Raw genomic sequence first — 22087 nt, forward strand, 5'->3', positions numbered from 1 at the left:
CTACCCTCACCTTTAAGTTCAAGAGCATGTTAGATATTTAAAGATCAAACACATTTTCTTTTTCGCATTCAAGTTTTTATCCGCCTTAAACCTGAGAGAAATGCTCCGACGCGGTAAGGGCGTCATAAATGGGTATAATATGATGCCAAACTACCCTCACCTTTAAGTTCAAGAGCATTTTAGATATTTAAAGATCAAATACATTTCCTTTTGCGCATTCAAGTTTTTATCCGACTTAAACCTGAGAGAAATGCTCCGACGCGGTAAGGCCGTGATAAATGGGTATAATATGTTGCCAAACTACCCTTACCTTTAAGTTCAAGAGCATTCTAGATATTTTAAGATCAAACACATTTTCTTTTGCGCATTCAAGTTTTTATCCAACTTAAACCTGAGAGAAATGCTTCGACGCGGTAAGGCCGTGATAAATTGGTTTTATATGATGCAAAAACTAACCTTTCCTCAAAGGTCAAGAGCATTCAAGTTTTTGAAGATCAAACAAAGTTTTTTTTGGATATTAAAATTTTTATACGACTTGAACCTGAGAGAAATGCTCCGATGCGGTAAGGGCGTGATAAATGGGGCTTATATGATGCAAAACTAACCTTTCCTTAAAGGTCAAGAGCAAACACTGTTCCTTTAACGCAGTAAAGTTTTTATCCAACTTAAACCTTTGAGAAATGTTTTGCCGCTCAATGGGTTTTAAATTATGTTAAACCACCCTTTTATTAAAGGTCCAGAGCATTTTAGATATTTTACCGTTCAAACAATGTTTCTTTTGCGCAGTAAAGTTTTTATCCGACTTAAACCTGAGAGAAATGCTCCGACACGGTAAGACCGTGCTCAGTGGGTATTATATGATGCCGAAATACACTTACCTAAAAGGTCACGATCTATTTTTAATTTTCAAAGATCAAACACAGTTACTTTTCCTTGGGAATGCTTATATCCGTCTTACACATGAGGGAAGTGCACAGACATGGTTTGACCGTGTTTTATGAGTTTTATTTTTATTTTTCGAAGATCAAAAGTTGCTTTTTACCGCAGTAAAGTTCATATCCGACAAAAACCCGGGATGTGATGGCACAGTTTCCTTACGGCAAATGGTAGAGAGCGTTTTAAATATTTAAAAATTAATTCCAGTTTCTTTTGTCTATTGTATATAATATATCCACCTTACCTGTTTTTACATATACGGAACGATTAAGCTATGTTGTTTATCTAGACGTTTCTAAACTAAATGGCACCCTGTGTTAAACGGAGAAAAAATTATGCCGGCGAGACGGCTAGTGGTTTACCTTTTAATTGATTTTTGGAGATTTCTATTTTATAATGCTTAAGAACATACACATGTTATTCTCCCTTAAATTTAGTCGTAGCTGATTGCCGATGAACCCATGAAGTAAGACTCTAACACAGTTTTTTATGACCGGTTTCCTTTACTTTGGTGTTCTCTCACATAATTAACTTTTGCGTGACATTATTACGTGACATCGCAACACGATGTATGGAATAATGTTACGGTTTCACATGGTTGCATTTAATGCCAGTTCAGACGTGAGCGCATTCGATTGCGTGCAGGCAGTACTACAAAAGGTAGAACAGTATACGAAAAATTCAAGAGCTAAAGGGAGATGCGAGTAAAACGATTCCAAACCGCGTACATTTAAATAAAGGGTCGAAAGCAAAATCTTTTCATCATCAATTACAATTGCGCGTGCGTATTATTATAACGAAAAATGATTGGTTCTTGTGTTATGGCGGGAGATTCAAACAGCACCACAAGCCCGAAAAACAAATCGTCTATATAGCACAACAGCAGACTGTAGCGCCGATCCTTTCTGTGAGCGCAGAGGCGTTGTTTTCAAGCTACGCCAAGTGAGATAGGGTGACTGCAATGCTCTTTCCCTAACGCCTATCGGGCAAGGGTAATGTAGCATAAAGTCAATACCGGTTTAAGGCACGATTAAATCGCAGTCACGTGATTTTTGCACCAGTGCCTTTTTCAAGGTATTTTTCGGCCTTCTGGGCTTCGAAAAATAAATTTTGTATTTTTCGGAGCTTAGAAGAAGCTGAAAAAATCTCTCCTCCCTCCTTGGGGGGTCTGAAGAGAATCAATTTTATTCAGCCACTTAATATACAGCTACGTAAGTCAAACCATTACTACATGTTTATAACAAGTACAGAGGAATCCGATTTTTTGAACCTCCGAGGGAAACCTGGTGATGGAAACAAGATCTGAGTTTGGTTCGAGAAATATAGGGAACTCGAGAAATCGAAGGCAACATTGCAATCGTTGACAGAGTGAAGCAAGTCCAAAGCAAATAACCTTTGGTTCGAGTTATAGGGAAGTTCAAGTGGTCGAGAAATCGGGATTCCGTTGCAGTCTTTAATTTTATGTTAAACAATGACAAGTGCATACTATTTTAAAGCAACTGCCTCACCAATGGCGCGCCCTGAAACGTTAATATAGCTACAGTCCTGTCTCATTAATCTAATTTTAATCTCCTACAATGCCAACTATCCTTGTTACGCTGTTTTGGTGTTTTACTGTCTACTGAGATATTTGAAGGTTTTCTTCGATTTCAAGTGTGTCCGTGTTATAATACAATGCCATGCCATCCTTTTAGCCTTAGTAACGAAGGAAAACTCGGGTCTGCCCTTCTTGAGAAGAGATTATACAAAAAATATATTATTGTTGGCTAGCACTAGTTAAGGTCTGACATCCTAGTCTAAACAAACAGGTTTATTCTTATATATCAAAACTTTTCCCTGTGGACGTTTTATTCAAATCACCCTGATGATGACTTAGTCTAAGTTGTAAATGTTTCACTTTGTTTTTTTTTCTTTTTAAAGGTTTTAAACAAAATATTTAGCCTTGTAAATAGTTATTTTTACTAGTAAAGGGCTTAAACACCATATTTATGTAAAAAATAACAGAGACCCTAAGATTCGTAGTACCGGTACGAGATTCGCCAATTTACTATTAGTAAAGGAGTAGGTACCTGCATGCAAGCCAGTGTCATTTTGGCGGGAAAATGACAGCCGTTGTCTTAGTACTTAGCAAGAACAAAGCAACAATTGCAATAATTAAAACCAATTCTCGAAAGGTAAGTAAGCTCATATTCTCAATTACGAAATGGCAAACTAAACGGTCCTCAGGAAACTCAACCAGTCATTTATGATTTTCATAAAAGGTAAAGTAAAGCTTTCTGGCCGGAATTCATCATTTTTTAGTATTTCGCAAAAAAACGTAGTCGTACTCCAATTCGGGATCTAAAAGTCTATAACAATACGGAGTACGAAAATTAACCCGTAAATCTTATTTCAGAGAGGACGATTAAAAAATTAAGACACGAAACTTTTGCTCCGGCTTTCAAATTACAACTAACTTTAAACAAATATCAATAGTCTTAAATTAGTTAAATGTGGATTTAATTACTAAAGCAAGCGATGAGCAAAAATTTCAAAGCTCTACTATATCCCAAAGTATGTTTCGATAATTGTGTAATGCTCTGAAGTTTTTCATCAGAGAGTTTTTACGCCACGAAACTTTGGAACGATCTACCTTTTTATATCAAACAGTCTAAAAGCACAGCGATTTTTAAAAAGAACCTTAAAACATTTCTTTTTTAGTAATAGTTTTTAACATTGTCTTATATTATAATAACTGCATGTTTTAGTTAGATTTTTAGCTAGTATATTTTAACTATTTTTAACTTAAAACTGAATGTCTGTATTTAACATCATTTTTAACTTTTACCTAATCGAGTAAGCGCATTGAGAATTTTAAATGCGCAAATAAGAACCTTATCATTATTATTATTATTATTATTATTATTATTATTATTATTATTATTATTATTATTATTATTATTATTATTATTATTATTATTATTAAGTGAGGTCAGTAACTATCATCTCTTATTTGCGCCACCAACTGCGCCAAAAACCGTGTCTCATGCATCTAGGATATGCACCATATCCCGAACAACGGAAGCCAAAAACAAATGGCGTGAGGCAATAGGAACTAAACCAACATTTGTCACAACACTTGTCATGCTCCCAACAACCCTGATGATGACAGCAATCGCCTCCACAGAGCAAAAGCCAGCACGTACACCCCTTACCACACATGCCAAAACAGTCGTCATTATTAGGATCACCCAACAAACTACAGCTTCTGGGGCGCGGCCAAAGGAAGCGCTTCTTTCTTTCACCATGCTGGTCAGCGGCTTCGTCATCTAAGTCATGCACGGCTCTCGAGCTCAGCTCGGTTGGAATCTGAATGTCCGACGTCTTGAAGACGCTGTAGCAAAGAGCATGAAATGGCTTCAGAATATCCAACTGGGTAGAGTTGTCGCTCAGCGCTGCAGACACGAGTTCCAGAAGGTGAATTTCTGGAACGTAGTGCAGCTCGCCAACGACTTCTTGATAATGAAATTTCAGCAGCTCAAGTTCTTGAGGTGATTCTTCAGCGGTTTGTTTGGTCGCCAGAAATTCACGAAGCACCTGTGGTACTCTGGGAATGTTGTCTGGAACATATATCAGCGATGGCCCGTGCCTGCAAAGGTTTGATATAAAAACACTTCAGTGAAACCTACTGAGCGGCGAGTATTGCATTTCAGGATCATCTATGGCATGACATCTACCGTTCATCGAACTGTCATTAGCATCGAACATTTGGATATATAGTGCAGGCTGGTTTTTAATCCTTTTTTGGCCAGTTTTGCCGTTTAGAGAAAGGAAGAATTTTATACGTGTTAGTTAAAACAAATACAGAATTGTATTGTATTTACAAATTTTCAACACACAAAGTTAACTTTTTAACTTCTTTTCAAAATCTTAGCCTCTGGTTTATTTTTAAAATATTCTTAAAATTTCGCAAATTTCAGCCTCGATATCCTTATAAAATAAATTCTTATAGAAAAAAGAGTGTATTCAGTATATTCAGTGTTAGATGCAGAAGATTTGTTAAAGTTTTTTTCGATGCAACTTACCCTATGAATCCTTGATCTACAACCTGGTAGTAGAACATGTTTGGACCAAGTTCAAAGTAAGTGACAATTGCTTCACCTGTCGTCTTCAGTAATTTCATGGCGCCTTTGCGAACGTCAAAGCAAATGCCAAAGGTTTGATTGTAGTTGTAGCATCCCTTGACTCGCTGCTCTGAGTAACTCTGAAAGCGAAGTCCTTGCGGAACCGTATTTTCTGAATCCGAACTAAACACAACTGAGCATAAGGTCGCTGCGACCAGAAGCATGGGGATCATCATCGCACCAGTTGAATGCATCATCTTGAAAAGCTCTCCACCGACTGGGTTTCTTCCTTTGACGAGGTCCTTTTTATACTTATCACTCCGGGTTGAGCTTCCTCATTCTAACATATGTGATCAGATTTAAAAGTCGTTTGTATTTCCTTCAGCGTGTAGAAAAACATCGTTAACTTGTTGATGAAGTAGTTAGTGACAATTTCGTTCCGTATTCGTGATTTCCTTGTCTGAAGCGGTGGCAAATGTCAAGTGAAACCCCAGTTCAAACATTTTTTAATTATTGTTGGCGTTTTTATTTCAATTTTTAGCAAATGATTATTGATTGAAGTGTCTTTTGTTCCAAGCATAGGGTAACTTTGAACATCAAATATAAACGGTTAGTAAATAAAACAACGATTGAAATGTATTGATCTTTTCTCTTTCGATTTCTTAACTCAAGAGAGCATTATGTGATTTGTGTAATCTTGTAATCTATACTACAGAATTGAGTAAACATAAGATTACTGACTGGCAAATGCCATGTTATGAATTGGATCGAAGTATTCGAGAGCAGGACTTAAGACTTTTGTGATTAAAAAAGCAGCTTGATATAAAACGTAGTGAGAACTTTAACGTGGGCCTATAAAAGCAAAAATATATGCCTGTTTGTCGAACTGCATGGAGCTGTATGACGAAACTCGATTTACAACACGTTGCTTCCTCATTCCATGACAGTTGATAGGGGGTCAATTAGCGCTATTACCTCGGATGAGGTGAAGCGATTTCTGACAACCGGCTTTTACAAACAGACAGTTTTATTGCTCCGTTTGAAGTTTCTTCAGCAGAGGGGAAATAATTGGAAGATTTAAAGCACGTACTAATCGCTACAAGGAAGTAACCCGCAGATGAGTAGTTATTCGATCCCATATTTCAAATTTCCTTGTTACCCCCTTCCTGTTACACTATGCGGGGATATTCTTATTTCGGGGTTGAGGGGTGGTATCAGTTTTGGAACTTTACAGAAGGCAAATCAACTTTTATTTGACATTATTCACAAGATAAAATACATTTCATTAAAAGATAGTACAGAACAGTAGCCACAAAGAAGCTTCCGAGTAAAAGACCAAGGATACTTAACAATTATTCACCGAAGTGGAGGCAAATAATTGTTTTAGTACTATACCACACAAGTTGAATAACTAGCGGACCAAAACATCACTTTCGGTAAACAAAGCGACACGCGAAGGCAGTTCGTTTCTCTTTAGCTGCTTGGAGGTGAATAGTACTTTGCTAACTGACCTCCGAGTTAACCAATCAGCGAGCGCGCAAAGCACTATTCACTTGTGTGGTATATACTTAAACTATTTATTTACAATTAGCAATTAGCAATATCAGTAGATATAACATGTAACCAGACAACTTCTTCAGCTCTTCAACAAAAACAAAATAAACATGAAACATGAGAAAATATAAGCCATTATAAGCCAGTATTCATTTTGACATGTCACAGGATTACTCAAATGTAGAAGCCTCGAGTAAAAACTGACATGTCAGAGTGATCATAAAAACATTGGCATCCATTTCGCCTCAAAACAGAATACAGATATTTGCGCTCACACATCGTGTTCTGTTCCCCGAAGTTCACAGTTTTCCCTGAGCTGTGCGGAAAGCTTTTCGCTTCGTAGAACAAATAACATCCCGGCGCGGATAGACATGTTTTCGCGCCAAATTGAGATTATTGTTTATGTTTCCCCCAGTAAGTTTCGGCTGCAGCAATTATTCAGAGCGTGCACTGATGTAAATCGCCAGTGGGTAAAATGTTCGATGCATTATAAGTCACGATATAAAGTGATTTTTTACAAATTGTGCAAAATTCCGTCGAATTTTACGGAAACCTTAGAAAGGAGCAGTTGGATCAGGGTTAAAAAGAATCGGGAAGATTGAGAAACCAAGCAATAAGCTTGCAAGAGAAACATGAGAAAATATAAGCCATTAAAAATGATCAATTTTATTCAGCCACTTATTATACAGCTGTGTGAGTCAAACCATTACTAGCGGAGCTCCCACGCGCCGAAGGCGCGTAGCGTAGCTCCATTGGTAACATGCGGGTACAAGGGAACAGACAGGGCAAATGGTATCCTATCGAACCGAGAAATTTTGGTTGTCGCGTACGTCCGTACGTACGCACGGATTAGGCCTGGGAACGAGCTAGGCTCCGGTGGCAACCCGCGTCTTTTGGCGGGAAAAATCATTACTATCAAGGCCTTAGCAAAAAAGTTTTTTAAAAACGATTTCTACTCAGCTAAGCTTATATAGTAGGAAGTTTTAAACGCGAGGAAAAAAAAAATCATTCTTAGCTCTTGTTGACAATGTTAGAATTATCTCCTGAATTACATGAAGGGGAGACTAACTTGAGGAAGGCCGCTGTGTGAAAAGTCAGGAAACAATCTCACAGCATGCCGATTTACCAAGCGTACGCATGAGTTCACTACTAAGCATGAAGACTCCTCAATTGAAAAGCACACGAAGGACTCAGTTTTAAAGACAGTTTATTACAGATACATTTTTTTGGATATATTCCTCGTTTCACCCGCGATGACAACCATAGTTAGTAGAGGAGTAAACTATTGTGGCCGATCGAAATGGAAATCTTCCAAGCTTCTTGGTGAGTTTGAAGCAAGGACGGTCAAAGACAACATTCCTTTACGAAAACAAGGTGAGCTATTGATGTTCATTTTTTTAACAGATTAGAAAAGTCTTTGGTATTTAGATTAACCAGCATTCAACCTAATACATCATTTTTAAACGAAGCTGGGTTCTAGCTCTCAGTGTTGTACCGGTATGTCAAACAAGGATCGGACATAGATTAGTGAACTGATATTCGTTTTAATTGTCTTAAACACGAGTTGTATTCAAAGCATACCTTACTTCTGGTTTTTCCTATCCGCGTTAATTTGTTTATTCTGTAGTTAAATCACCGAAGTAGGAAGAACACACCACTTTAAAACGTTGGAAAGAGTACAGAACAAGTAGAGAACAAAATTTACATGCAAATTTGTAAGAATGTGGTCGAGTCAGATGCAGTATAGGGGACATTGCTAGCTAGGGTAATTGCTAGCTGAGAGTCTTAGCGAAATATAGTTTCTCCATGACCTCTGTTATTTTTCACTGAGAACTTTGCGTAGTTTTCCTTATTTTAATTTTTATCATATGAATGTTTTGAGTGAAAACGTTTTGTGAAAGTTTTGTATTTCTTATCTGATAACAGCCTTTCTCAGAATAAATTGATTAGGTTATTCATATTTTTTATAACTTACCGTATTTAATCGATTAAACGCCTCCCTCGAATAAGCGCTACATGTTAGAACAGAAATATTAATAAACGTCGCCCTCGAATAAACGCCGCATCATGATGATGCGGCATTCATTCGAATAACAGACTCGGAAAGCAAATGCAGTAATAATCAAGCTTGAGCAGGCCAAAAAATATATTTTTCTTGATTGTAACAAGGTTTTAAGGTATTGAAATTGACTTTTCAGGCATGCAGTAAAACATATTTCTGTTTTTTTTTAATTAAAATGTTCAGTTACCATACTATTGTTTACAAAAAATAAATTGAATTTTAAATGAACGCTGCCTTGTATAAACGCTTTCCTCTAATAAACGCCGCACTCAAATCACGAAAAATTAAATAAACGCCGTGGCGTTTAATCGAATAAATATGGTACATAAAAGAATATAGCACAGATTCTAAAATGTTATGTGAAAGATCATGAAATTTTCTTAAGTTATAACAACCAAACTGATCCTGAAGTTATAATGTAGGATAAGGGCTTGGAAAAAAATAAATTCCAGATTGCCCTGTGGTTAACAAGCAGCTCTCAAATTTCGCTTGCCTAGGACTGTGCATGATTGTGTTTCTTAGTAAACTTGTGACTGTATAATTTACATGTAGACGACTTGCCTGGGCCTTTTAACCTATTACGCAAACAGGCATGAAAAATTAATTGCTTGACAGAAAAATCTACTTGCCCCAGACAATCAGAGGGTACTTTTTTTAGCCCTGTGGCTATGAGCATTGCTTTCTTGAAGGTTGCACATGACTCGTACAATTCTTTAAGCCTTTCAAAGTTTTCCAACTTAAAGCAGTGACTAAATCAAATATTTTTGCCAATTTTTTTTCTACAAGAGAAGTAGGATTAGTTTTTGATCGTGAAAAAAATATGTTCAAAATGGGCCTGTCTGCGATGACTCGAGGATATAATTAAAAGTAAATAATACATGTACAACAAGTTTTTTGAGGTCAATTCAGTGAGAAGTATTTATGGAGGGTGAAAGATGCAGTTTGAAGTTATCATTTATTTTGGTAAATCTGTTGTCTTTCTAAAACTTGCTATGTTAGGATTTCCATACTTTTTGCCAGGATGCAAGTTAAGAATTTTACAGGTTTTTGATATGTATAAATTTTGTTTTCAGTGCAGGGAAAACAGTCAAGGGGTGCAGTTAGTGAAATTGGTGATGCAGGTAATCATTACATAAGTGTCAGCTTATACCTTTCTTTATCTAGATATTAAAGAAGCTCCATGACACATTAGTGCATGAAACTTGTTTTTCAAGTGTAAAACTTTTGGGTGTGAAAAATGGTATGCGTTTTAACCCCTTGGTAAGTTTACATTGTATATTTCCCTAAAATCCTCGTTCAATTGAGGAATTTAATATACACAATTTATATGTAACAGCACATGTACATAAAATGTTTTTATTGTTCAAGAAAAATGTTTTCGTTGTTCATACAATGCACCCCTCCCCCACCGTGGAGGAGGGGTATGAGGGCAAAGACCCAACAAGATCTGCTACCTGACCTGACAAAATACCGGAATACTTGTAATGATTTTGTGGGAGAAGTGCAGATTGACCTGTTGTGTTTGAATTCCTTTTGTTAATACCTTAAACCTTAATAGCTAATAAGCTCAAGCCCTAACTTAACATAAATTGTCTTGTTGTGGTACCAGGCAAATGTAGAAATAGAACTTAAACTCAGCTGAAATTTTACGTAAACACAAAGACTTAGTAAAATTTTAGAGCTGCTTAGGCCAGAAAAGCCAGCTGGGCTTGTTAATAAGCCGGCTTAGTGTTTTCTTAGCTACATCCCTGATAAAAGTTTTAGGGAGAATATGTAAGCTTTCCTGGACTTAATCACAGTACTTTCAACAGCACCTGTCAGAGATAAATATAAGAGTCTCAAAAGACACATCATTTTGTAGGGAACTCTTGAATTAAGCCGGTGTTTCACACCCCAAAACATTCATCAAAGCCTCGCCATGTGCCGGGTCTTATTGATAGCACTATTAGTGTCTTCAGTAGGTAAAAAAAGGTTTTGCTGACACACTCACTCTGAAAGGACTTTTTGGTTCTAAACATATCCCCCAACACATTCCCTGGCCCATGCAAAAATTGGAAAAATAACTCTCTTTTTTATGTATCTGTATAATGTTCTGAATAAATTAAATTAAAATTATAAATATTCATTTGATGTCAATGATCATCAACAAAATGGTATCTGTTATTTTCCCTTTTTCAGGGTTAACACGAGTAGCAGAATTTCCACAGAGAGTTGCAGACACAGAGAGAGATAAATGAACAATCAGAATATATTATTTCATGTACAACTAATACTTTTGTACTCTGTGTGAAATACAATTTATGTGGTCAGGTGTAATTTTAAAGTTAATGAAATAGAGCCAGATAAGGTTCAACCATGTACGTATTTCTTAAGGGATCTCTGACAACACAATATAAAAATCATCCGGCTACCCAAACATTTGTGGGAGGTGTGGTGACCTAATGGTTATTGTGCTGGACTCCGGATCGGGCGGTCCGGGTTCGAGACTTGGCCTGGGCACTACGTTGCGTTCTTAGGCAAGACACTTTACTCTCATAGTTCTTCTCTTCACCCAGGTGTATAAATGGGTACCGGCTTATTTACTGCTGGGGGAGGGGGGGGGGGGTTAACCCTGCGATGGACTAGCATCCCATCCAGGGGGAGTAGAAATACTCCTAGCCGCTTAATAATGCTTCAGAAACCGGGTTACGCTCCAGCCTGATGAGCCACTTGGCTCAACAGCAGGCTTTACCTACCCAAACATTTAATTCCCAGTGCCCACACTGTGAAGAACAGTAATCATGATAATGAGATACACAGTTCATCAATCTCTAAATTAATATCACATGTTGCAATACAATAATAACTGATGAAATATATGTTGTTCATAGGCAAATTTTTTTACTTCACCAAAACCAAACTCAGTCATTAAATAATAAAACATTAAACACAGCTGTTTTGTTTTGTGGGTGTGTCTCACAGATCAGTTATTTGTTGTTAAGCCTTCTGTTTCAGTAGAACTAATTTTATAGCCATATTTTTTGCTCATGCTTGCATGGTTTAATATACAAGCAAATGCATGGTAAAATTTTTGCCAAACAATCTATACAGACTATACCTGAGTTTAGGACTAACAAACAGTATGTCTGCCTCTCCAGAATTTTTCTTAGTTTACATGCAATTAAGTAAAGTGAAGCCCCTCAAGGACAAAGGGACTCATATGAAGGGAAAATGGTGTTATCATTTTGGGGGAACCTATTTGGCAGAATGATAAATGCCACTATTTTGCTTGCGGCTGGCTTTTACTCCGGTTTGCTAGCAGACAGCTGTTATTTATAGTATCGGGAAATAATACTGTCACTGTTCCAATAGGGCCCCCGTTTGAGGGGGGGGGGGGTTGGGACAAGCTACATGCAAAACTTTCCAGTTGTATGCTATGTACAGCTATAACATACCAGTTATGGTGGGTGTATGGATATTTTCTAGAGCAACGCTTTCTTTGTTCTAGTTTCTCTTTGAGAGTTTATATATCTTTGGGAGGTTATGCACAAACTGCTAGATGATCATCCTCTTTTGATTGATCAACTATTTTTACTTTTATTTGGTGCTGTTGTTTATGGTGAAAAACAATACATATTATATATAAAGAAAATAACACGAATAAAAAATCATTCTAAAAAAGATGTAAAGGGCATATAACCGGGGAGCTCCGCTTTTAGGCTTGCCTAAATCTATATATTACATGTTTATAACAAGTACAGAGGAATCCGATTTTTCGAACCTCCCAGGGAAACCCGGAAATGGAAACAAGACTTAGTTCGAGAAATACAGGGAACACGAAAAAACAATGGCAACATTGCAGTGTTTGAATGGTAAACAACTTTTGGTTCGAGTTATAGGGAAGTTCTGCGAGAGCTCGAGAAATCGGGATTCCGTTGCAGTCTTTAATTTTATGTTAAACAAAGAAAAGTGCATAGTACTTTAAAGCAACTGCCTCACGAATAGCGCGCCCTGAAACAGCAATCTACAGTCCTGCCTTATTAATCCAATTTTAATCTTCTACAATGCCAACTATCCTTGTAACGTCGTTTTGGTGTTTAAGGTGGCTCGATCGGATTTTTGAGTGACGATACCTTTCAACTTTGAGCAACTTGTATGCCACCGTAAACAATCCGACTGAAAATCGATCAGTACAGCTGTACTAAAGAAAGATGAAAGTTTCGAATAAGATAAGTTTCGTCGAAATCGGAGTAACCATAGCAACATAATAACGCCACCACCCAATTTACTCGAGACCGATTTTCTTGTAATAAAGGGATTATTTTGAGAAAGGGCTTCTAGATCTTGGACTTGACATAGTTTTCTCAACGAAACTTATCCCTCGCGAAACTTTCATCTTTTTTTAGTACAGCTGTATTGATCGATTTTCAGTCGTATTGTTCACGCTGGCATACAAGTTGCTCAAAGGTGAAAGGTATCGCACTCAAAAATCCGATCGAGCCACCTTAACTGTCCTACTGAGATATTTGAAGGTTTTCTTCGATTTCAAGCGTGTCCATGTTATAATACAATGCCATGCCATCCTTTTAGCCTTAGTAACGAAGTAAAACTGGGGTCTGCCCTTCTTGAGAAGAGATTATACAAATAAGATATTATTGTTGGCTAGCACTAGTAAAGGTCTGACATCCTAGTCTAAACAAACAGGTTTATTCTTATATATCAAAACTTTTCCCTGTGGACGTATTATTCAAATCACCCTGATGATGACTTAGTCTAAGTTGTAAATGTTTCACTTTGTTTTTTTTTCTTTTTAAAGGTTTTAAACAAAATATTTAGCCTTGTAAATAGTTATTTTTACTAGTAAAGGGCTTAAACACCATATATATGTAATAACAGAGACCTTTAGATTCGTAGTACCAGTACGAGATTCGCCAACTTACTATTAGTAAAGGATTAGGTACGTGCATGCAAACCAGTGTCATTTTGGCGGGAAAATGACAGCCGTTGTCATAGTACTTAGCAAAAACAAAGCAATAAGAAAAACCAATTCTCGAAAGGTAAGTAAGCTCATATTCTCAATTACGAAATGGCAGACTAAACTATCCTCAGGAAACTCAACCAGTCATTTAATATTCATAAAAGGTAAAGTAAAGCTTTCTGGCCGGAATTTTTTTTTTTTTTTAGTACTTCGCAAAAAAAAAAAACGTGCGATAAATCTCGTACTGACTTAGTCGTACTTAGACTGCAAAACAGTCGTTTTTTCTCTAAAGTTGTTGGAAAAAGCGCTTATGGAAAAAGTGCTTATCGAAGGCGCAAAGCGCCAAACGTTGAGGCACGAAGCGCCGATCGTCTTGCGAGCCTCGCACGCCCGCAGTCTCACCCATAGTTTTGACATTGGCTCCAGACCTCTCGCTTTCGTTTCAAGACCGAGCGCGTTCGCAAAAGATACGACTGTTTTGCAGTCTAAGTCGTACTACAATTCGGGATCTAAAAGTCTATAACAATACGGCGTACGAAAATTAACCTGTAAATCTTATTTCAGAGAGGACGATTAAAAAATTAAGACACGAAACTTTTGCTCCGGTTTTCAAATTACAACTTACTTTAAACAAATATCAGTAGTCTTAAATTAGTTAAATGTGGATTTAATTACTAAAGCAAGCGATGAGCAAAAATTTCAAGGCTCTACTATATCCCAAAGTATGTTTCGCTAATTGTGTAACGCTCTGAAGTTTTTTTTCGTCAGAGAGTTTTTACGCCACGAAACTTTGGAACGATCTACCTTTTTATATCAAACGGTCTAAAAGCACAGCGATTTTTATAGTGACTATCATCTCTTATTTGCGCCACCAACTGCGCCAAAAACCGTGTCTCATGCATCTAGGATATGCACCATATCCCGAACAACGGAAGCCAAAAACAAATGGCACGAGGCAATAGGAACTAAACCAACATTTGTCACAACACTTGTCGTGTTCCCAACAACCCTGATGATGACAGCAGTCGTCACAGACCCAAGACCAACACCAACACCCACTACCACACATGCCAAAACAGTCGTCATTATTAGGATCACGCTCCAAACTACAGTGGCTTCTCTGGCGCGGCCAAAGCCAGCGCTTCTTTCTTTCACCATGCTGGTCAGCGGTTTCATCATCTAAGTCATGCACAGCTCTCAGCTCGGTTGGAGTCTGAATGTCCGACGTCTTGAGAAGATTGAAGCAAAGAGCATGAAATGGCTTCAGAATATCCAACTGGGTAGAGTTGTCGCTCAGCGCTACGGACACGAGTTCCAGAAGTTGAATTTCTGGAACGTAGTGCAGCTCACCAACGACTTCTTGATAATGGGATTTTAGCAATTCAATCTCTTGAGGTGATTCTTCAGCGGTTTGCTTCGTCGCCAGAAATTTACGAAGCACCTGTGGCACTCTGGAAATGTTGTCAGGAACATATATCAGCGATGGACCATGCCTAAGGATAACATTGTTAAAAACACTTCAGTGAAACCTTCTGAGCGGTGAGTATTGCATGTCAGGATCATCTATGACAAACATTAACAGGCTTTGCCGGTTGAATAGAGCCACATTCCATTTAATTGTATGCAATGTAACTGCATATATCTTACTGAAGCATATATATGTGTTGTGGCTTTACCACTGATTTCACCTTCGTGAAAGATTTCAAATTCTCGATTTGGGTAAATGACATTGGGGATGACAACTGAAATAAACGCTGCCGGTTTTGTGAGAATAAGAAAGTTTTTCCGGGAATCTAAAGAAAACGTCAATGGTCAGGGATCAGCAGTTCGAAAACCTCTCTGCAAAACCTCAATAAAAAGACATCAAGATCAGTATAGCAAAGAAATAGGGAACATAAAAGTTAAAACATTGGCAACCGATCGTTCAGACATTTTGGGACGACCCTCCCCCGTAAAGCCGGGTTTACACGAGCAATTTTTATGTGACAGCTTTTATTTGCTTGTGTAGATGAAAAAAAAATGGCCAATTTTTATGTGACGAATATATTTGTTGACAAGCTGGCGAGTTAGCTTTTGTGTGACAAATAAAAGTTGTCACATACGAAAATTGCTCGTGAAGACGACTCGTCACATAAAATGTAGCAAATATTGGTCCCCAATGTAATCCCCAATCTCCCAAACTCCCGCTGGGCACTGTGCACATGTTTCTCTGTGTGTATCTCTACTGTCTAAGGTCATTACTGGCGCACTAAACTTTGGATTGCTGACAAATAATTGTTGTGTCACTCTCATCTACACGATCAAATAATTGTGTCACACAAAAATTGCCCGTGTAAACCCGGCTTAAATGACCTTGAAAAGCTATCTTTGATGAAAATTATAACCAAGCTACTGCGCGCGTTGTGACCTATTAGAGTACAGACGTACAGATGCGCGTGATCAAATCAGTGTTGTCGACAAAGCGAGAAACAATGCGCCAAGTCAAGACCTAACATGACTGCTACCAGAAACCCATTATGGGTTTCTGCTGCTACTCAACATTACAATAACACGCGAAAACTAATGAGTATAGCGGATGTATATGGACTTCAGCAACTTATAACTAAACCCACGAGGATAACTCCGACCTCTTCAACTTTAATTGATGTGATCTACACCAATTTTCCTGATAAGATTGTATGCACGGGAGTCTGTCATATCAGTATTAGCGACCATAGCCTAGTTTTTGCCTATAGAAAATTATCCATTAATGGAATATCTAGTAGACACAATACTATAACTTATAGAAACTTTCGAAAATTCAATCGAAATCCCTGATTTTTCAAATGATGTTGCGTCACAAAATTGGGATCAGGTATATAACTCAATTAATCCGAATGAAATGTGGTCACAATGCAAGCACGCTCCATTGAGAACAATGCGTGTTCGCTCACGCAGTTTCCCATGGATCACCTCCGAACTAAAGAAACAAATGCGTCGTCGCGATTTCCTAAAAATTAAAGCAATGAAAACCAGTGATGCCAATGATTGGACGCAATTAAAAAAAACAACGCAATGCAGTAAATACTGAAATTAGATTAGCCATGCAAGCAAGTCTATTATCAAAATAGTTTTAACGAGTATGTTAGCGATCCTAATTAAGAAGACCTGGCAGACTATTAACGAATTAACTTCACGAAAATCTGGGAAAACATCAGTTGCATCTCTGAAAGTGAACCGGGTGTCTGTTACTGACCCAACTGAGATATCGAACGAATTTAACAATTATTTTGCCACCATCGGTCCAACTTGCCAGTAACTTTGATCCCTTAGAAAATGACAACTATCAGAAGTATCTCACCAGCACAGATAAACGGTTCCAGCTCCGTCCGACCAATACGAATAAGGTCCTCTCACTTTTGAATAAACTAAACAAGTCAAAGGCAACTGGCCTTGACAAGATACCTGCTAGGCTCATCCGAGACTGCGCGGATCTCATCTGCATGCCTATTCGCGATATCTTTAACCAATCAATAAGTCTAGGTATATTTCCCGACGATTGGAAATGCGCGAGGGTTACCCCACTCTTTAAACAAGGCGATCGAAACGACCTTAACAACTATCGTCCAATTTCTGTGATCTCCATTGTGGCCAAGGTGTTTGAAAGAATTATTTATGACCAACTATATGCTTATTTAGAAGAACACGATATCATTTTTAAACACCAATCTGGTTTTCGTGCCATTCACTCAACTGTAACAGCTCTCCTCGAGGCCACAAACACTTGGGCATATAATATCGATCATGGCAAAATCAATGCTGTTGTTTTCCTAGACCTAAAAAAGGCCTTCGACACAGTTGATGATGAGATCCTTTTGTCTATTAAATGAGGTCATTACGGTATATATGGTAATTCACACCAATGGTTTAGATCATACATGTATTTAAAAAACCGCACACAAATGTGCTCCATCAATGGTTCGCTCTCCAATAGTTGTTCATTATGTTGTGGTGTCCCCCAGGGAACGATTTTAGGGCCGGCCACTACTATTTCTATTATATATAAACGATTTTCCGAATTGTCTCTCAAATTGTGAGCCAAGGATGTACGCAGATGACACCCACCTTACATACGCGAGTGACAACACAGACAATATTCAATTACGCCTAAACCAAGACCTAGAAAACGTTCACAACTGGCTGAGAGCAAACAAACTTACTCTAAATGTGACTAAAAACGAGTTTATACTTATTGGATCTAGGCAGAGGCTTAGTAATCTTACAGGTTCCCCGAAAGTTGCATCAATGATTTTCAAGTTAGCCAGGTCACATCTGCAAAATCACTTGGAGTGATCATCGACGACAGACTTGATTGGAGTAGTCACATCGAGAAAATAACTAAGAAAATTGCTTCTGGGATTGGGGCCTTAAAACGAGTAAGGCACCTGGTTCCTCAAGCAACCTTACACCTAATATATAGAGCTTTAATACAACCGCATTTCGACTACACTGCAATACTGTTTGGGGAAACTGTGGGATTACTTTGCAAAACAAGCTACAAAAGCTACAAAATAGAGCAGCCCATGTTTTGGCCTTCTCAAACTATGACGCGCACGCTGGTGATTTATTTGACATTCTAGGATGGAAAAATCTAGCTTGCCAGCAGCAAATTCAAAGAGGCACGATGGTTTACAGGTCTCTGCACGGGTTGGCTCCAGACTATCTATCCTCTAAATTTGAAAACGTGAAACCGAGTACAACCTAAGGGACTCTGAAAACAAACTCAATTCCACCCGGGGGGGGGGGGGGTGTTCCATTACCAACTATTATAAAAACAGCTTTTCCTATAGTGGCGCCATCTTGTGGAACAGCCTTCCTCAGTATTAACGTAATACAAGCAGAGTCCCTTGGGCAATTTAAAAATCTAATTGAATGAGTTCTCTAGGGCACGGCATTCGTGGAAAGCAGCTTTTTTATATATTTTTATATTTCCCTTCTCTCTCTATATATATATATCTCTTCAAATCTTTATATTGCTCTAGTTTATCTATTGAGCACTTTAATAGCTGATGAAGTCTTCAATTCATTGTAAATTGTATTAACTGATGATTTGACCGTGTTTTTAAATAAAGATTATCCAAGTATCCCGGGCAAGTATCTTTCACCTTTCGAAACATTTAACTGGGCTAAACAAGCTTGAAGTAGACAGTAGATGATTCGAGAAATTAGCGAAATCTGTAAGAGTTTGTCCGATGTTGAATAGTTGGACGACGCTACGGGAAACAAATGAATGGCGGTTGAACGCTTAGGTTAAAGCTTACAGATTTGAACAACTTTCCAAATGTAATAAAGGTTAGCTTTTTAGTTGACGTTTTAATTTTCCATTGTTCTGTTTATTAAATCGGTTTGACAGTGTTTCGTAGTTACAAAAAACTTTATCGTGAAATGAAAACAACTTTAGCTCACCGGTAGCGGCATTTTGTGTTAGTACCACATTTTGACGTATCTGTGATGTATAACTGAACAAACCGGCACGGCAAAATGGAATCTCTTTGTTAATTAACTAGTTGCCTTAGAACTTACCCTATGAATCCTTGATCTACAACCTGGTAGTAGAAAATGTTTGGACCAAGTTTCATGTAGGTAACAATTGCTTTTCCTGTCGTCTTCAGTAATTTCATGGCGCCTCTGCGAACGTCAAAGCAAATGCCCAAGGTTTGATTGTAGTTGTAGCATCCCTTGACTCGCTGCTCTGAGTAATTCTGAAAGCGAAGTTCTTGTGGGACTGTATTTTCTGAATCCGAACTTGACACAACTGAGCATAAAGTCGCTGCGACCAGAAGCATGGGGATCATCATTGTACCAGTTGAATGCATCTTCTCGAAAAGCTTTCCACCGACTGGGTTTCTTACTTTGAGGAGGTCATTTTTATACTTATCACTCCGGGTTGAGCTTCCTCATTTCAACATATGTGATCAGATAACATTTAAAAGTCGTTTCTATTTCTTTCAGCGTGTAAGGGAACACCGTTTGCTTGTTGATGAAGCAGTTAGCGAAAATTTCTTTTCCGTGGCAAATGTCAAGTGAACCCTCATTGAAACATTTTTTTTTTCATCTTGTTGGCGTTCAGTTTTATTTCAATTTTTAGCAAGTGATACTTGATTGAAGAGTCCTTTGTTTCAAGGGTAATTTTGAACATCATATATAAACAGTAAGTAAATAAAACAACGATTAAAATACATTGATCTCTCAACTCAGGGTCAACTCGAGAGAGCATTGAGTGATCTTGTAATCTACACTACAGAATTTAGTAAGCATAAGATTACTGACTGGCTAATGTAATGTTATGTATTAGATCAAGGTATCCGAAAGCAGGACTTTAGACTTTTGTGATTAAAAGAGCAGCTTTATATAAAACGTAGTGAGAACTTAAGCATGGGCTTTAGAAGCAAAAAATATGCCCGTTTGTCAAACTGCCGGAAGGTGCATGACGAAACTCGATCTACTGACACGTTGCTTCCTCATTCCACGACAGTTGATAGGGGTCTATCAGTGCTTTTACCCTGCATGAGGTAAAGCTATTTCTGTCACTTTTACCAACAGACAGTTTTATTGCTCCGTATGAAGTTTCTTCAGCAGTGGAGAAATATCTGGAAGGAATTAACCCGCAGATTAATAGTCATTCGAACTAATATTTCGAATTTCCCTATTACCCTCTTCCTCTTACACAAAGCGGGGATATTCTTATTTCAGGGGTTGAGGGGTGGTATTGAACTTTACAGAAGTAAAGTCGACTTTTATTTGATGTAGTAAAATTTGATGTTGTAAAATTTAATTCATTAAAGCAGAGTACAGAACCGTAGCCGATGAGCCACAAAGAAGCTAAAGCGTCCGAGTTGGCTGCTTTCACGTGTAAAAAAATCAAATTCATTATCATTAAAAAACCAAGGGTACAACAATTTAAATCTGCTTCATATATTGACAAAGTTGCTTTTCAGCCATGTTTAATTTTCAAACGACAGGAAATGGTAGACCATTAAGCCTGATTACTCCATTGGCTTATTAAGTCAGCTTAAGAGTTCCTTTTCAGCCTTCAATGAGCCTTGATGATAATTCGCTCGTTTGTTTACTTCCCGGCTCAGGCTTCAGTTCAGCGCTTCCTCAGTTGCTAAATTAATTAATATGGACAAACATTTCCTCCGTGTATGACACGTTTTCATTAATATCAGCAATATTGTTTTGTTTACATAGTAACATCATAAATTTGATATAGTGTACCTAGAAGGAAGCAGCTTAATCAAATCGTACGTTTAGTTACTTGTTAAATTAAATTGAAATCGTATGGTTACTTGGAAATTACAGCTTAGACGCCTTCTCCGTGTTGTTGTAGTGTTGTGGTACACTAACATGGCCTTAACATGGCAACAGCAAAACTAAGGAACTGAGAAGAGATATTTCTATTAATATTTTACTTCCAATCGGTATTCTTCAGATATCACGAGCTCCAACTTATTCACGAACATTCTAACTTCGTTTGCGAATACTATTCTTACCTTCAGCCCGCGGCGACAAGTCCAAATATAAAAGCCCGCTAATTATAAATCATTCTATAGCCAATCAGAGTACGAGGATTCTCAATAACAAAATACCAATTCAGCAGTCAGTTGTAATGTCAATACAAGAAGCTTCACGAAGACAGGGTCATCAGCTTCCCGACACCAGCTTCTCGTAAAATTGATGAATGAAATGTATGGCTTCCGTACGTTCAAGAAGAAAATAATTCTTCTCGTTTTTCGCTTGTAAAGTTAGTTTGGTAAATGTTTTACGTCTCAGTGACGTCCCCTCATATATTCGCATAGAATAAGCGAGAAACTTCTGAATCAAGAGAAACTGGCAGAAATCCACGTCGTAATCAGTCATATTCACTGTGTGTGTAGAAAGACTGGAGAGACTCAGACTGTTGTGTCAAGTACATAAGATAGGATCATGTAACGCAACGCAGTGAATCAACAACTTTTAATACTTCCCACAGACCTCGAAAATTAATGAGATTTGGACTTTTGAAAAAGTTTTAAAAAGAGCCATGTTAACAATAATCATCTGGCATTTGGCCCTAACATATTCACTGTTATTTGTCCACGGACGTTATTTTTGTCTAAATAAAAAAGAGAACTTTATGTTTTGGACAGACTGGTTACGTATTCTGCGTATTCATTTTGACGCGTCACAGGATCACCCAAACGGAGAAGCCTCGAGTAAAAACTGACATGTCAGAGTGATCATAAAAACATTGACATCCATTAAGCCTCTAAACAGAATACACGGATATTTGTCTTGCACATCGTGATCTGTTCCTCGAAGTTCACAGTTTTCCTCGAGCTTCGCTAAAAGCAAGTCGCCTCTAGGAACAAATAACAGCCCCGGGTAGATATATTTTCGCGCCAAATTGAGATTATTTTAATATTTCCCCCAGTACGTTTTGGCTGCAATAATTAT

At 37.8% G+C, this 22087-nt stretch overlaps 2 protein-coding genes and 1 long non-coding RNA gene across 4 annotated transcripts; 1 reads left to right on the plus strand and 2 right to left on the minus strand.

Annotated features, from left to right (window-relative positions):
* Nucleotides 1–3921: 3921 nt before the first annotated feature.
* On the minus strand, nt 3922–5296 carry LOC144634893 (uncharacterized). Its single transcript, XM_078493938.1, has 2 exons — nt 5001–5296; nt 3922–4564 (listed from the first exon to the last, which is right to left on the minus strand). The coding sequence occupies exons 1-2, from the start codon at nt 5294–5296 to the stop codon at nt 3925–3927; spliced, it is 936 nt and encodes a 311-aa protein (XP_078350064.1). The 3' UTR covers nt 3922–3924.
* A 2006-nt stretch (nt 5297–7302) lies between these two features.
* LOC144634899 (uncharacterized) lies at nt 7303–12393 on the plus strand. 2 transcript variants are annotated; one of them, XR_013567276.1, is made up of 3 exons: nt 7303–7967; nt 9729–9776; nt 10834–12393. It is a non-coding gene; the product is annotated as an uncharacterized LOC144634899 (long non-coding RNA). The 2 variants fall into 2 exon arrangements; XR_013567277.1 differs by having other exon boundaries at nt 9734–9776.
* Nucleotides 12394–14103: 1710 nt separating this feature from the next.
* Nucleotides 14104–21360, minus strand: LOC144634894 (uncharacterized). The gene is made up of 3 exons (XM_078493940.1): nt 21145–21360; nt 19175–21032; nt 14104–15105 (listed from the first exon to the last, which is right to left on the minus strand). Exons 2-3 carry the CDS (start codon nt 19465–19467, stop codon nt 14472–14474), a joined length of 927 nt encoding a protein of 308 aa, XP_078350066.1. The 5' UTR covers nt 19468–21032; nt 21145–21360; the 3' UTR covers nt 14104–14471.
* Nucleotides 21361–22087: the final 727 nt, after the last annotated feature.

The sequence above is a fragment of the Oculina patagonica genome, chromosome 13, assembly GCF_052425735.1.
Source record: "Oculina patagonica isolate OP01 chromosome 13, crgOcupat, whole genome shotgun sequence".
NCBI classification, from domain to species: Eukaryota; Metazoa; Cnidaria; class Anthozoa; order Scleractinia; family Oculinidae; genus Oculina; species Oculina patagonica.

Coding starts and splice junctions, on each gene's coding strand:
- LOC144634894 (XM_078493940.1), bottom strand. CDS start 19,467: ATGCATTCAACTGGTACAATGATGATCCCCATGCTTCTGGTCGCAGCG. Junction 15,106..19,174: donor GTAGATCAAGGATTCATAGG/GTAAGTTCTAAG, acceptor TGTTATCCTTAG/GCATGGTCCATCGCTGATAT.
- LOC144634893 (XM_078493938.1), bottom strand. CDS start 5,296: ATGATGCATTCAACTGGTGCGATGATGATCCCCATGCTTCTGGTCGCA. Junction 4,565..5,000: donor GTAGATCAAGGATTCATAGG/GTAAGTTGCATC, acceptor AAACCTTTGCAG/GCACGGGCCATCGCTGATAT.